Source organism: Hyaena hyaena, unplaced genomic scaffold (genome assembly GCF_003009895.1).
Source record: "Hyaena hyaena isolate Hyena2069 unplaced genomic scaffold, ASM300989v1 scaffold_6, whole genome shotgun sequence".
Classification (NCBI taxonomy): domain Eukaryota; kingdom Metazoa; phylum Chordata; class Mammalia; order Carnivora; family Hyaenidae; genus Hyaena; species Hyaena hyaena.
Genome location: NW_024080638.1, coordinates 6931949 through 6947279, shown reverse-complemented (window position 1 = coordinate 6947279; position 15331 = coordinate 6931949). Strand labels below are relative to the sequence as shown.

The 15331-nt window shown below is 50.7% G+C and overlaps 2 protein-coding genes across 2 annotated transcripts in view; one reads left to right on the top strand and one right to left on the bottom strand.

The window, feature by feature from the left end:
- Positions 1 to 351: 351 nt before the first annotated feature.
- SNX30 (sorting nexin family member 30) overlaps positions 352 to 15331 on the bottom strand; it is a 129193-nt gene continuing 114213 nt past the window's right edge. Inside the window, exon 12 of the transcript XR_005529696.1 lies at positions 352 to 495. The gene's annotated coding sequence lies outside the window, so the exon portion shown is untranslated. The remainder of the gene's footprint in view (positions 496 to 15331) is intronic.
- SLC46A2 (solute carrier family 46 member 2) lies at positions 6103 to 14812 on the top strand. Its single transcript, XM_039239363.1, has 4 exons — positions 6103 to 7273; positions 8702 to 8785; positions 9192 to 9348; positions 13907 to 14812. Exons 1-4 carry the CDS (start codon positions 6157 to 6159, stop codon positions 13962 to 13964), a joined length of 1416 nt encoding a protein of 471 aa, XP_039095294.1. The 5' UTR covers positions 6103 to 6156; the 3' UTR covers positions 13965 to 14812.

Genomic DNA, 15331 nt, shown 5'->3' with positions numbered 1-15331 from the left:
GTGGCAATTAAAAGAGAATGCAGAAGCTTTTGTTATTAAAAAGGCCTTGAGGGAGTAGTTAAGCCTCGGGCATAGCTCAGTGTGCTCTCCTCAGGCTCCCTGTACAGGTTCCCATGCCAGGCAAGCTCTTCTCTAGCAGTAGCAAGAGCTGCCAGCACCAGGCTTTCATCTTCACTAGTCCAAGACCAGCAGAGCAGAGGAATCCTCTTCCCTAACCATTTAAGCCAAAGTCCTGGGCCTCATTCTTATTGGTCTGAACGTGGGTCACATTTCTATCTCTAAACCAATCACTGTGATCCCAAGGCACTCACTGTGATTGGCCAGAGCTGGATCTCAGTGGGCTCTTGTTACCAGAAGAAGAGTCCATGTATCCTGAGCAGCAGAAGCAGCACATGTCTTTCCTCTTCTACAGCGTTGAGCAGGTTGTTCAAGAAGCTATTCAGGTTGGTAGCATAGCTTGGTGGTGGTGGGGGGGGAGTCTTATAAAGCCAGAGTCTGTGATGAAAGAGGAGGCATGGCCTGGCATCAGTGACTTCATGTGTGAAGCAGAACTGGAGTGTTAGTACAAGTGCCTTTTGATAACTCTTCTCGAGGACAAACGATCTTGCATCCCTGGTCCCTGCTAATGGTTGCTATTCAAAAAATGCTTGTAATTCAGTGGATGGATGCATGGATGGGTGGATGGGTAGGTGGCTGAATGGGTAGGTGGATGGATGGATAATGAATGAAAGAACAAATGAAGCACTGAGTTTGAAAATACCCTCAGCAGGAACAGGTTCACAGTATTTGATGGAAGTGTTCAACAGAGAAATGCATTTTTAAAGCATCTCTCTTCTATTCAATTATGTCAGAATTGGAGCGCCATGAAAATAACAGACTCTGAAGTCACACAAACCCAGGTGTGGATTCTGACTCTGTGTGAGCTTGAGCAAATAGCTACCTCGGACTCTGTTTTCTCATCTACAAAATTGGGCAGCACGGTGGGGCCACCTCCAGCAGAAAGGCCAATGAGACAATCTCCCAAGCGGTGGCCCTCGTTATGTTGATGATACACTGATTACAGATGTTATGTTGATACACTGATTACAGATGGGACCTAGCTCTCAGCCCGACACTATACAAAAACTCCATTTCATCAGCACATGGAGAGGGAGCCATTTCCAGACAGAGGCCCACATGAACCACTTAGAAAGGCAGATAGATAAACCAGAATGCCAACTTATTAATTTGCCATAGGAAATTATTTGGAGTAACTATTCAAATCACTAGCACATTTCCCCCTGTGTGAAGCTATATTTGGGAAGTAAAAATCATGACCAGCAGATTGTTTGTGTCATGCAAGTGGACTTGGGCTGCCTCTTGCTGGGGGTGATGGACTAGCCACTGGGAAAGCCTTCACAGACAGGGCTTGGATGGTCACTGAAAAGCTTGTCTCTGACTCCTAGGATGAGTTTGTACATCTTCCCTTGGTTCCCTGACATACTTGTGTCCCTGAGGGCATCCGATTTTCCTCATTTGCAATGTCTTGGGGAAAGGCTGAACTCAGCCCCATAAGTAGTAACAACAGAGAATAACAGCTCCCTCATGAGTGCAGGCTGCGGGACAGCCGCACGGGTGTCTCTGGTCCTTAAGATCTGGGCCAATGGCCTAACTCCCCAAGTCCACAGCCTATTAGAGTCCTAAGCCTTGTTCCACATTCCAGCAAATCCCTGGGAGATTTAGGTCCTCATGGTATCCTCCTCCCCACGCTGACTCACAGCTGCTGCTCGGCATTGTGTCCACATAGACACCAACCACAGCTTTTTTACTGATTTCCACCAAAAAAGAGCCCCCACACAAAACATTCCTGAATAACTTTTCTAAAGAACTGGGGAGGCAGAGAGCAGTCTCAGGAAGGCTTCACGTACACACAAGAAGACGGCGATCTGCTTAAAACCCCTGTTGGACATTTCTATTCTTCTAAAGTCCCTCTGACCATCCAGATGGGGGGGATTCCTGTCCTGGCCCATCGCACTAACGCCCCAGACTCACTTCCTCCCCACACGTCCCCCTCCCCCGGCACCCCACTTCTCTCCCACCCCTCCCTCTGGAGAGCAACAGGCAAGTCCCTCTCCTTGACTCACTCATAGAGCTCTACCCCTCCCTGGAGCCTCCTTCATGGCTGAAACCCAGGCTTGGGGATTTCACCTTCTAACTGATCGAAGGTATTTTCCCAAAAAACACTGGTCCTTTCTAAAATAAATTTTGGAGCCATCCGTTAAGAAAATAGAAGTATTTCCTAATTGGTTGTAAAGTGCCTGGATATACATTTGATAAATAAAGTTCCATCCACCCCTTTGTTCCTCTCCATTTATGTAATACACTGTTGATCAATAATAATTACATGATGACTAAGGCATTTCTGTTCCTCTCCTCATTCCTGTGCTGGTTGAGAGGACATCCTTGAACAAATTCCCTATATTTGTATTTCCCCAAAGCTATAGGCTTGCAAAGACTAGTGCCAAATACTGACTCCCCAACTTACTAGCTGTGTGGTCTTGTGCAAATTACTTAACCTCTCTGGTCCCAGTTTCTCCCACCAGAAAATGAAGTGATAGACTAGCTTAGGGACTCTCTTGAGAGAACTACATTCATTCATTCCTGTAAAGTGATTAGAACAGAGTCAGGGCTCAGTAAATGTTAGCTGCTTCTCTTTTTTTTTTCTTTTGAGTCTCTTTCTGCTCAAATAGTGTGACTTCATCAATCTAAAAGATAAAAGGGTTTAACTTTTGTACTTTATAAAGTCAACCTTGAGACTAAAGTGGCAGGGTCAGGGTCAACTTGGCTCAAGAGCGATGCCTGCTGGTAGTCGCGGACGGCCAGGCACTAACTCAGCTGGAGCCTGCAGAGTTGGAGGGGGTAGTGGGACGTGGCGAAAATATAATCCACACCAGAGTAGCCTAAACTGGCAGAAATACAGCCCGCCCCGGGTCTAGTTCGTTTCTGGGTTCAGAGGATTGAGGTTCAAGCCTGGAGGGTCCCAGGGCTGGCTAGCGTCATGATGACTGACCTATCCTAGATCTGGTGGGAATCTCTCAGGGGCCCCTCAAGTGTCCTTAGTTTTACAAGAGGATGAGAAGAACAGAGACAACATGGACCCTCCCAGGGGATTCGGATCAAGTCTATCCTCTCGTGTCCACAACCTCAAGAATAGACAGACTCCTTGAAGAAATGGCCGAAATGGCCCCTACAGCTCAGGCTGCCGTTCTCATGGCCTATCTGACTGCTGAGGACCATTTCCCCCATCCCGTCCCCATCCCCTGGAGCCTCTGCGCCGCACAGGGATGGGCTGGTCGAACTGCTTTGCTGCGGCCTCTGAGAAAACAGGGTCAGGAATGGAGTGGGAGAGCCAGGCCTGGGCTGAGTGAAACCAGTACCTCCCAAGGTGGGCCTAGGCGAGGAGGAGGAAGAAGGAAGTGAGAAAGCTTTGAGGGGGACTGCAGGGCCCGTCTTCATGGGAGAAACTAGGTGGGTCTATCTGCAGAAGGCACAGCTGTCTGGGTCGGCCGCAGGGGGCTGAGCGGTGACAGGGAGGGGGACGGGAGATTATGGCTCACCTAGGAGGCACATATCTGCACACACTCATTTAGATTTTAGTCCCTCCTTCCAGGAGTACATTATCCATTTGACTTTATAAACACTCCCTGCACACTTGAGTCTCCTTTGTGTGGCTTTGGGGTCCTGCTTGTCATGCTGCCATGGCTGTGTCAGGGCCACACAGACAAGGAGAGAGGTTGTGAGTTTTGACTCTCCATCCCTGGGTGGGGGGGACCCTGAAGAAGTGTCTTTCTTCTTGGTGCATTTTTAAAATAATTTTTTAATGTTTATTTATTTTTTTTGGGGGGAAGAGTATGAAGGGGGAGGGGCAGAGAGAGGAAGACACAGAATCCGAAGCAGGTTCCAGGCTGTCAGCACAGAGCCCACGAGCCATAAGATCATGAGCTGAGCCGAAGTCGGACGCTTAACCGACTGAGCCACCCAGGCGCCCCCTTTTTGGTGCATTGTTGCGCCTGCACCACCCATCAGCCTGCTCCCCTTTGCAGAAGTGTGTACTTAAAGGAGGAAGCGAAGCAGCCAGAATAGCAGAGGGCTCGGGCCAATCCAGGGCAGTGAGCCCTTGAGAAGGAAGAGCAATTGCAAAGAAACAGAAAGGGCCCTGGGGACTTTATTCGGGAGCAGATGACCCTGGTGACTCTATTCTTTCTGGTGGGATCTATCCTCTGCCAGAGAGTTTTGTCATCTGGAGGGACGCCTGGGGCTGGCCGGACCTCTCTGTCTGTCCCTTGGCCCTGGGGTGCAGGGCTGGATCCTGTGGGCCGGGGCCCAGCCTGGGGCACATCCTAACGCCAGGCCCACCCGTGCAGGTGCTTAAAGCAAGACTCTTCTCCCAGAGGCCTTCGGCTTGGTCCACAGGCTGAGAGCCTAGTTTCTCCTGAGGTTTTGTTTGTGTGCATTTTTTGTTTGTTTGTTTGCTTGCTTGCTTGTCATTTGTGGTAAGAACACTTAACATGAGAGTTTTAACAAACTTTTAAGTGTACCACGTATCGTACAACGCTGTACAGCGGCCCTCTGGAGCTTCGTTATTTGCTTCACTGAAACTTTACGCCATAGATTAGTGATTCCTCCGCCTCTGGAAACGACCACTCCACTCTTTGATTCTATGAATTTGGCTATTTTAGATACCTCATGTAAGTGACATCATGCAGTATTTGTCTTTCTATGACTTGCTTATTTCACTTAGCATAATGTCCCCAAGCTTCATAAATATTGTCACCAATTGCACAATTTCCTTCTTTTTAAAGGTTGAGTTGTATTCAATTGTATGTATACATATCACAGTTTGTTTATCCATTCATCCATTGATGGACATTTAGGTTATTTCCACATCTTGGCTATTGTGAATCATACTGCAATGAACATAGCAGTACTGACATTTCTTCAAGATCCTGAAAATAAACAGGTGGGACTCTATCAAACTAAAAGCTTCTACACGGTAAAGGACACATCAGACTGAAAAACAACCTATAAGATGGGAGAAAATGTTGTACGCCTTCCATCTGATAAGAGGCTAATCTCCAGAATATATAAGGAACACGTACAATGAAACTGTAAGAACAAAAACAAACCAATAGCCTAATTATTAGCTGGGCTAATGATCTGAATAGATTCTTCTCCAAAGAAGACTTGACAGGTGGCCAGCAAGCATGAAAAGATGGTCAACTCATCATCAGAGAAATGCAAATCACAACCACAATGAGAAACCACTCACACCTGTCGGGATGGCTATCCTATCATTAAAAAAAGAAAGACAATAACAAGACAACAAGTGTTAGGGTGTGAGAAATTGGAAGCCTTGTGCACTGTTGGTGGGAGTGCAAAATGGTGCAGCTCCTATGGAAAACAGTATGGAGGTTCCTCAAAAAATTAAAACTAGACCGACCCTGTGGTCCGATCCTGCGATCCCACTGCTGGGTTTTCATCCAAAAGAACTGAAACCAACACCTCAAAGAGATATTAGCGCTTCTCTCAAAGTCTCGCTGCCCAGCTCCCTGCAGCAGCACGGGTCCCTGTTGCTTTAAAACGCAACAGAAGGAAACCTCACACCCCAGCCCCGATCCCAGGCAGAATCCTAGGTTCTTCCCACCACTCGCCTAGACCTGCCCTCCAGGAACCGTGGAATCTTGCTCCCTGCCGGGGGTCTCAGCCCCAGTCGCCGCCGGGACAAGCTAGGGGAAGGTCGGGGCACGCCTGGCTGTGGGGCAATCGGGCCCTTGTCAGGCGGCCGCGCTCGCAGGCGCAGCGTGACGCGGCGACCCGAGGGTGGCGACGCGGGGGGCCGAATCGGGCGGTGCGCTCCCCCGCGCCCGGCTTCCTGAGCGGCCGCCAGCCTTGCTCCGCCGGCGGGGGCGGGAGCGGGGCGCGGCCTTAAAAGGCCGGGAGGAGTGGCCCTGCCCTGGGGTCACCCGCGCCGGGTCGGCCGCTGTCACACGCGCCCCGCGCCCCGGCTCGGCCCCGTCTCGCGCGCACCCGGGCGCACGGCGCACATTCGCGCTCGCACCGAGTCCGGCCCCAGAGCCGCGGCCGGCCAGCCCTGCCGGCCCCTCTCCGAGAGCCCTCATGGGCCCCGAGGCCACCTGCCCGTGGAGCCTCCGGGTGAGGACCTGGATCGAGCCCGTGGTGGCGTCCACGCAGGTGGCCGCCTCCCTCTACGACGCGGGGCTGCTCCTCGTGGTGAAGGCGTCCTTCGGAGCCGAGGCCTCCTCCAACCACAGCGCCAGCCCGTCGCCCAGGGACGCTCTGGAGGACGAACAGCAGAGGGCCATCTCCAACTTCTACATCGTCTACAACCTGGTGGTGGGCCTGACGCCCCTGCTGTCCGCCTACGGGTTGGGCTGGCTCAGCGACCGCTACCACCGCAAGATCTCCATCTGCGTGTCCCTGCTGGGCTTCCTGCTCTCCCGCCTGGGGCTGCTGCTCAAGGTGCTGCTGGACTGGCCCGTGGAGGTGCTGTACGGGGCGGCGGCGCTGAACGGGCTGTGCGGAGGCTTCTCGGCCTTCTGGTCGGGCGTCATGGCCCTGGGATCCCTCGGCTCCTCCGAGAAGCGCCGCTCCTTGCGCCTCATCCTCCTTGACCTGATCCTGGGCCTGGCGGGATTCTGCGGGAGCATGGCCTCGGGGCACCTCTTCAAGCAGATGACTGGGCACCACTCGGGGCAGGGCCTGGTGCTGACGGCCTGTAGCGTTAGCTGCGCCACTTTTGCACTTTTCTACAGCCTCTTGGTCTTGAAGGTCCCTGAGTCGATGGCCAGTCCCAGCAAGGCGCTCCCTGCTGTGGAGACGGTGTCAGGCACGGTTGGCACATATCGGACCCTGGATCCTGATCAGTCAGACAAGCAGAGTGTGGTGGGGCACCCTCCATCTCCTGGGAAAGCAAAGCCCCAAAAAGCCATCATTGCCCTGCTCTTTGTGGCTGCCATCATATATGACCTGGCAGTGGTGGGCACCGTGGACGTGATGCCCCTCTTTGTGCTCAGAGAGCCTCTCAGTTGGAATCAAGTGCAGGTGGGCTATGGTATGGCAGCGGGGTACACCATCTTCATCACCAGCTTCCTGGGCGTCCTGGCCTTCTCCCGCTGCTTCCAGGACACCACTATGATCATGATTGGGATGGTTTCCTTTGGGTCGGGAGCCCTCCTCTTGGCTTTCGTGAAAGAGACATACATGTTCTACATTGGTGAGTCTGGCATTCCTGGGGCGGCAGGGCAAGGACACAGCTGAGTCGTTGGGCTGACACCAGGGATGGTGTGGTCTGGGTGTCCCCAGCTCAGCAGCAGGGACCATACCTACTGCCTAGGAAGTTACGAGGGAGGCGGGATTATGCGCAGTTGAGTTAATCTGAGTTGTATGGTTTATCATGTTATCTGTGTTGCCCACTGAAATGTGAGAGTGATGCCCATGGCCCTAGGAAGTCAGCGGATGGTTGGTCAGTGTGCCCGCGGTCAGTAGGGAAGGTTTCAGGTTGGCCTTCGGAGACGGGGTTGGATTTCTTCTCTCCAGTTTTAAAGGGATGAAATACTAGGGTAATCAGGCCGAAAAGGCCCCTTAACTGGAATCATTTGAATAGCCAAGCATGGGCTATTCAAAAATGAATAAAAATTCTCCATAAATGCCTTCCCCAACTCGAGTAACAAATTCTCTCAAGGAAGCAGAATGGAGTTTCCATCTGAGGACACAGGTCAGACAACCCCAAGCAGAGACCTCTCTAGACCAATGTGTGAAGAGAACTTTCTACGATGATAGAAATGTTCTAAATCTGGTCTGTTCAACAAAAGTGGCCGCCAGCCATGTGTGGCTTTTGAGCACTTGAAATGTGGCTTGTACAACTGAAGAACAGAATTTTACATTTGACTTGATTTGATTTTAATTAACTCATATCGTCACATGTGGCTAGTGGCTAACATAGTAGAAAAAACTCTAGACAGTTATCAGAGGCTGTCCCTTGGCTGAGGTGACACATCTCAGAAAACACCTAACAAAATGGCACCTTAGGTTTGGCCGGCTCTCAGTTAAACGGGCCATGTGCCAAAGCCAGAGTACCCCTCGCCCCTTCCCTTCCCACCACCTCTACCTTTGTCCCTCCCCTCCCCCGACACTTAAAGACACAGCAGATTGGGATTAGGAATAAGGCTTGTGGGAAGGGAACGTGTGTGGCGGCTGTGTATGTGGTATACATTCCTGGATGCAGTTGGCCAAAGTTCCTGGCACTGACTGCCAGAGGGCTTCATGAATGGTGACAGAAGTCACCTCTGTCCCAGGGACAAGGAGAGGAGCCTTAAGTCACTCCCGTGACGCCAGCTCCACTTCCCTAGATGCCATGTAACTCTGCCAATGAAGACACCCCTCACTACCCGTCACCACACCAGCTGTGCCCTGCCACCTTGCAGATGGGTCCGTGGTATCTATGGCCCCGTCAGAGCCCGGGGACTCAGCTCACCCCAGAGAGGGTGCTAGCCTGCAGGCAGAGAAACCACTCTTTCCAGGGCCAGCCCGTGGGGGTTGTGGGGGGAGTGGGGGGTTCCTGGTGAGGCTTTTGCTTTTTCCAGTTGACTCCTTGGCCAAGACTGGGCACAATGAGGAGTGGTCTCATGTGATTTCTTTCCAGCTCGAGCCGTCATGCTGTTCGCTCTCATCCCCGTCACAACCATCCGATCGGCAATGTCCAAACTCATAAAGGGCTCCTCTTATGGTAAGTGACAAATCTCTCCGAAGTTCTCTGCCTGGCCTGTTTCAGAGCTGCTTGGCTTGAGGCATGGGGTTCGGACTTGCAAAAGGCACTTGAGATAGTTCCAGAAGCAGCCTTGAATACTCTAGGAATACTCCGGTGTCCATTTGGACCAGAGGGGGTGAAAACAAGAGGATGGGAGAGACTCAGAAAGTCAGTCACTGAAAAGCCACAAAGGAGGACACGACCGCCCACGGGCTGCAGGCAGATGCGGTTGGTAGAGGCAGGAATCCCGGTGGAACGAGCCAAGACTGAGAGGGAGTCCTGGGGGGGATGCAGAGTCTCCTGAGAGCTCTCTAGAGACTCAGCTAGCGGGTAAAATGGAAGGGGCAGCAGCATGTCTTCTTGGTAACCTCTGTCCCTTCCGCAGGAAAGGTGTTCGTCATCCTGCAGCTGTCCCTGGCTCTGACTGGGGTGGTCACGTCCACAGTGTACAACAAAATCTACCAGCTCACCATGGAAAAGTTCGTGGGCACCTGTTTTGCTCTCTCCTCCTTTCTCTCCTTCCTGGCCATCATCCCGATTGGGTGAGAAAGGGGAGTCTGTGGTTTGGGCTGGGGCTCGGGGGCTCAGGTCAGGGCCTCCTGGACCATCTCCAGCCTATTATCATAAAGAATTCTTTATTTGCAGCATTTATGCAGTGGGTTGTGAGTGGCCTCTCCCACAAAGAAGAAGTCATCCTATTCTCCCAAGCTAATAGTCTGCCAGTCTGGGAAACCCCCAAACTCGTAAATAATGAACAGAGGGCCACCATCAGCTGGTTACTTCCTGGCAGTTTTATACTTCCTTGTGATTAGAGGCTGGGATTAGATATCCTCTTGAACCACTCCAACCTCTTTTGTTAGGTCCTTTGAGATGAGAACCAGCCTGCCTCACTTCCTAGTATGCTCTCCATGCCCTCCAAGGGCTTGGCACCTGGCACTGTCCCTGAAATCTCAGGCCACTGGACTGTGTGAGCTCCTGGCAGGGGTTGGGCGATCAATCCCTTTGATCTCTCTGGGGGATCTGTCTCATTTGTAAAGTAAGAGCGCTCAGGTCAGGGAAATAACAAGCAGGAGGAAGGCTGGAGAAGCCAAAGAGAGGCAGTCTGGTTCCACGGTAAGAGCGCTAGCCTAGGACATTACCAAAATGGTCTTTGACCAGCCCTGTCCAGTGTGAGTCACAAGTGCAAGCCAGGTATGTGATTTTCAATTGTCTAGTAACGTTTGAAGATGGTAAGACAGGCGAAATTAATTCTAGTAACACATCTGATTTGACCCAATATATCCAAAATATCACCCTACCACGTAATCAATTTACAAAACTGATCAAGGAGGTTTTTTTTTTTCTTTAACTAAGTCTTTGAAATCTGGTACATATTTTATGCTGATGGCACGTCTCAGTTTGGACTCAGGTTCAACACATTTCGGTGGCTGGCGTAACTAGTGACCGCTACATTGGACAGCACAGCTTAGACCGGTTAGGCCCGTTTACCCCTTCTTGTTTCATGAGGCCTTCTCATGCCGGTATCATTCTGGCCAGAGGAGAAAGGAATAAAATAAACATAACCACAATAACGCGAGGGATTTGATAAAGATCTGTATATTTGGAAAGGTCTGCCTGGGGGCACAGAGAGGTCTACACATCAATAATGGTTGCACTACCGGCAGCGGCAGCGGGGTAGGAAATAATTGAAGGCAGTCTGGAAGAAGTGGGAAGTGGATGGGAGTGAGGCCCTTGTTGGGATTCTCACAGCACATCATAAGGTAGGTCCCTGCCTACATAGAAGGTGGAGCCTCCTGAGATAGGAGCCATCAATCATGAAGGCTCTTTGCTCTATTTCATAGTTGAGAAAAGATTTGAAGTGAAGGAAGGAAGGAGGGAGGATGGGGGGAGGGAGGGAAAGAGGAAAGGGAGGGAGGGGAGGAAGGCAGGGAAAGCAGCTGAGAATCTGTGTAAGCAGCAGCACGATTATGAGGACCTTCTTGGCTCAGTTCTCATTTTTTCAAGGTGTGGGACTGAGCCAGACCTGTCCTCAGACTGCCCAGCCCTCAGGCCTTTTCCTTTGCCCCTATTTTCATGTGAGGCTTGGCCGAACGGGTTGGGCTTAGGTAGACCTAGCACGCGATGCAAATTTGTCAGGAGCCCCAGTTTTCATCCAAGTGAGTAATGGATTAGTGGCCGTGCTGCTCGAGGGTTTACCCAGCCCAATTTGACCGGCACATGGGTGAAATATTTTCGTTAACCTAAACAAACAAACAAAGGAAAACAAAAGAAAACAAGTCTGACTAATGTGTTTCACAGCTAGAGATAGAAACGAACAAATGAAAGCCATGAGAAAATAGCAATAGTTGGTTTCCTTCTGACAGTTTCGTTGCTTCGTGTGCGTATTAAGTGGGTTGCTGTGCCTTTAAGAGACTTTAGGGCACATGAAGGAGGTGGGCTGCCCTTCAACGTCTCACTCCAGGGCACGGGGACACATGCACTTGGATTTAGTCATACTTTCTGTGCACAGTCTTACTTAGGCCACTCAGGGTCTTTGTGATCTTAGCTCACAGATGCAGGGACAGAATCTTGAATCAGTCGAGTAAATACTTGAGTGCTTATATGAATGAGGTGTGTAAGGAATTGCCAATTACTTCCCTGTCTTGTGGGCATTTAGCAGTAAAGAGACACGTGTGAGAATAAAGCCTCATTCGCTGTATGCTGGAAGCACCTAGAAATATTTTAAAAATCACTGATGTCTGGATCCCACCCCCAGAGAGTCTGACTCAGTTGATCTGGAGTGCAGCCTGGGCACAGGCCTTTTTAAAAGCTCTCCGGGTTATTCGAATATACAACCAGGACTGAGGACCCTTCACCTTTCCCTTCCGTGAAGTCACTAAATAAACGAGATTCTGACTAACTTACAGCTGTAAGAGGCCAAGGCTGTGCCATCAATCATTAGCTGAGGGCGACAGGGAAATCAGTAAGGCTTTCTAACCACAGAAAGAAAAGCTACATTCCAGTGACATAAAAGCCCATAAGGACATGTCAGAGCGGGGGGCAGAGGACGCAGTGGAGGCAGAAGGCTGGGAGGAGAGGTCCCAGGCCAGAGCTGCCGACAGCCTGTTTGCAAGAAGGGACTGTGACCCAGCCCTGCGTGGTACCAGAGTGACCCCATTTCATGTGACTGTGAGAACCCTGCCCTCTCCTGCTTGTTCCTTTTTTTTTTTTTTATGTTTCTTTATTTTTTGAGAGAGACAAAGCACAAGTGAGGGAGGGGCAGAGAGAGAGGGAGGCACAGAATCCGAAGACAGGCTCCAGGCTCTGAGCTGTCAGCACAGAGCCTGACGTGGGGCTCGAGCCCACGAACTGTGAGATCGTGACTGAGCCACCCAGGCGCCCCCAGAGTTGGGTTCTTGACGCCTTGCTGTGCTGGCGCCCCCTCCAGCCTTTGCCGCCTCACTGAACGGCACCACCACTCACCCAGCAGAGGAATCAGAGTCACCGAAGTCCGCCCTCATCTTCATCTCCCCGCACCTCTAATCCATCAGGCCTCATTGATTCTACCTTCAAAACAGTCCTCGAATTCATCCTTTCTTTTTATCGCTCTGGCTAACACCCCTAGGGCGGAGCGTGTGGATGGCCGGGTTCGCCTCCGAACCATTCGTCTCACGTCCACTCTTATTCCTTCCCAACCTCCCTCCACCAGGTGCCCAGAGCAATGTCCTTCAAGTGGTTAAACAGATCACATCATCCCCCGCTCAAAGCTCTGCTCTTGGCTTTCACTGCTCTTGGGATACAACCCGAATGTCTTCCCATGGATCGCAGGGTCGGCTCTAACCTGGCTTTGCCAACCTCCCTGATTTCTATTTCTGTCACTAAGCACCCTGCCCGACCCCAGGTGTCAGCCCCGGTAGCGCCCCTCATGCCCTTCCCCCACCTCCCCCCATGCCTCCTTCTTAACCCAACTAGATGTGGTCTTAAACACCATTTTCTCAAGAAGGTTTTGAGAAACATCCCTTTCTTACTCTAAATTAGGTCCTTTTATCATGTACTCCCAAAGCTTCCTCTATTTTCCTTCGAAGCGTGATAGTTGATGGTTAGGGATTATCTTTTCATATGCTTGCCCACCAGACTGTAGGCTCCCTGAGGCCAGGAGCCATGTGTGTGTGGCTCAGTGCATATCTTCTATGTCCAGCAGAGAGCCTGGCATGTAAGAAGTACTCAAAAAGCATTTGTTTAATGAATGATCTGTCGGAAGGGTGTGCCACCTACTAGCCAGCATCGCTGACGTCCATGACCGTGAAGGCAGCGGCTGGCCAGCGCCACCTGGCTATGCTATCGGGGTCTGCAGCAGGGGTCAGCTGCAGAGTCAGGGCTGCGAGCTGGTGTCGGTCCATACCTGGACTTTCCTGCCAGCCCTGTAATACAAGGAATTTTGTCTCAAATACAGTGAGTGTGCCTCCCTGTAGAGCCCTGGGACTCATGGAAGGTGGGACATCAGGGTTCTGGGAAGTTCCCACGAGGCTTTTCCTTAGAAGCTTTGGACTTACACTTGCACCCCATCCAGCTGCTTCCAGGTGTTGACCACCAGCCAGGAAGAGGTTGCTGTAGCTAGAAAGTCAAGCATGAGAAAACTGAGGATCCCGGAAGCAGAGGGACCTGCCAAAGGTCACACAGATCCGAGACTTCAACTCAGAGCTCCTAATTCCTATGCATCCCCCCCGCACACACCTTTTTTTTTTTTTTTTATTACAAATACTTGAAGACAATATAATAAGGATTTGTGGAAGAGATAAGGGAGCTCTGGAAAGACAAAAGATGAGGCAGCGAATTCTGCTTGGGATTAGTCCAATCTTGATTGAATTACACACAAGAGTTCGTCACCAGGCAGTAGGGAGTTGGAGAGAGATTCCAGGAAAAGGAAAATATAGATGCAAGGGGCTTGAGATATTATAGGGCTGGAATGGGCCATCTCTCCACTCAGGACACTCTGGGAACAATGGAGACAGCCTCTCAGGCTACGAGTGACAAGCAGGCAGTCACCGGTGGGAAGGACAAGGCACACCCTTTGCCCCGTTCCAACAGTTGTCTTGCAATTCTGTCTTGTAATTCCTACAGCATCGTGGCCTATAAACAAGCCTCCTGGCAGCAATATGAAGACATCACAGAGAAATGAAGGGGCTGACCTACGGGAGCTGAAAATACTGGCAATGGCGGGGCCCCTTTGAAGTCACAAGAAGGGACTGGGTGCTGATGACCAAAGCAAGCCACTGCTCCAAACCTCAGGTTCCGGCCAGAGTCAGCCTGGACAGGACCTGCTCTGGCTCGGGGGTCCCTGGTGGATGGGGAAAAGCACTTTCTTGGTTATGGAAGAACTTTCTCAGCTTTCAGATGTCCCTGTTAGACAGAGGTTAGGTTCTGGGGGCAGCAGAGTGTGAATTTTCAAGTTAGATGCAGGGGGCCGCGCACAGTCACATGAGACGCATGAAGGGCTTCAGACAGCAGCCCCTTTTCTTCTGGGAGTTGTCTCCGGGGCTCCGAGGTCCCCCTAACTAGTCACCTGGGTGCAATGCGGGGAGTCCCACATGAAAACCCAAACCAAAGCATGCATTTCCAACAGCCTAAAGGGAGCGCAAGGGGATGCTTTATAAGAACTCCCAACAGTGAACAGCAGCCAATATATTTTAATTCAAATAAAACCTTGAAAAAAAGTTAGCTTTCTTCCCTGAGGCCTTATTAGCTGTGAACACTCAGGAGAGATTTGGGGCTCAGGCTCTTGGCTTCTGGGTAGTTTTATTGCCATCGTTACTGTTGTTTTTAAGAAGCAAATATCAAAAGACTTTCTTTAGTGGAATATTATACTGAATATTTTCAGTTAACAATACTTCTTCCCAAAGTGGGTGGTGTGAAGGGAGAGGGCAGAGGAGATATGCTAAGAGCCATTTTATTTTGAGGTACCTATTTTTATAGCCTTTTACTTATAGAAAAACAGACACACCTCCAAATAAAACAACATTTACTGTATGCGTGTGAATCATTCTTCCCTGGCCAGACTCCCTCTCTTAACTACAGACATGGCATTCTTATACTGGGGTAACACTTAAAGCTGGGGAATGCATTCAAGCTCTAGGTGTTTGGGCTCAGAAAGTTTCTATCTCTGATCTCTTGCAGGGAATAAACAAAACCTTCTGGCATGTCTCTTAAGGTCCTGGCACCATGCTAGGTGCTGAGATATGGCAAGAACGTGATGGCTCATGCCCTGACAGAATGTTCTGTCTAGCACATGGAACAGACGGAACAGCTGGCAACCACGGATCCTATAATAAACGCTAACATAAGGGAGCATCCAACCACACTTAGGAGAGCAGGGAAGGCTTCTCAGAAGAAGTGGCACATGGCAACACTGGAAGGATAAGGAGTCACCAAGGCCAGAAGTTAAGGGACAGTCCAGGCAGAAGGAATAATAAGCTGGAAGGCCTGAGGTGAAAATATCTCTAGTTACAGGCATTCAGTGTAAGTGGAGCAAAGACTGAGGGAGGGACA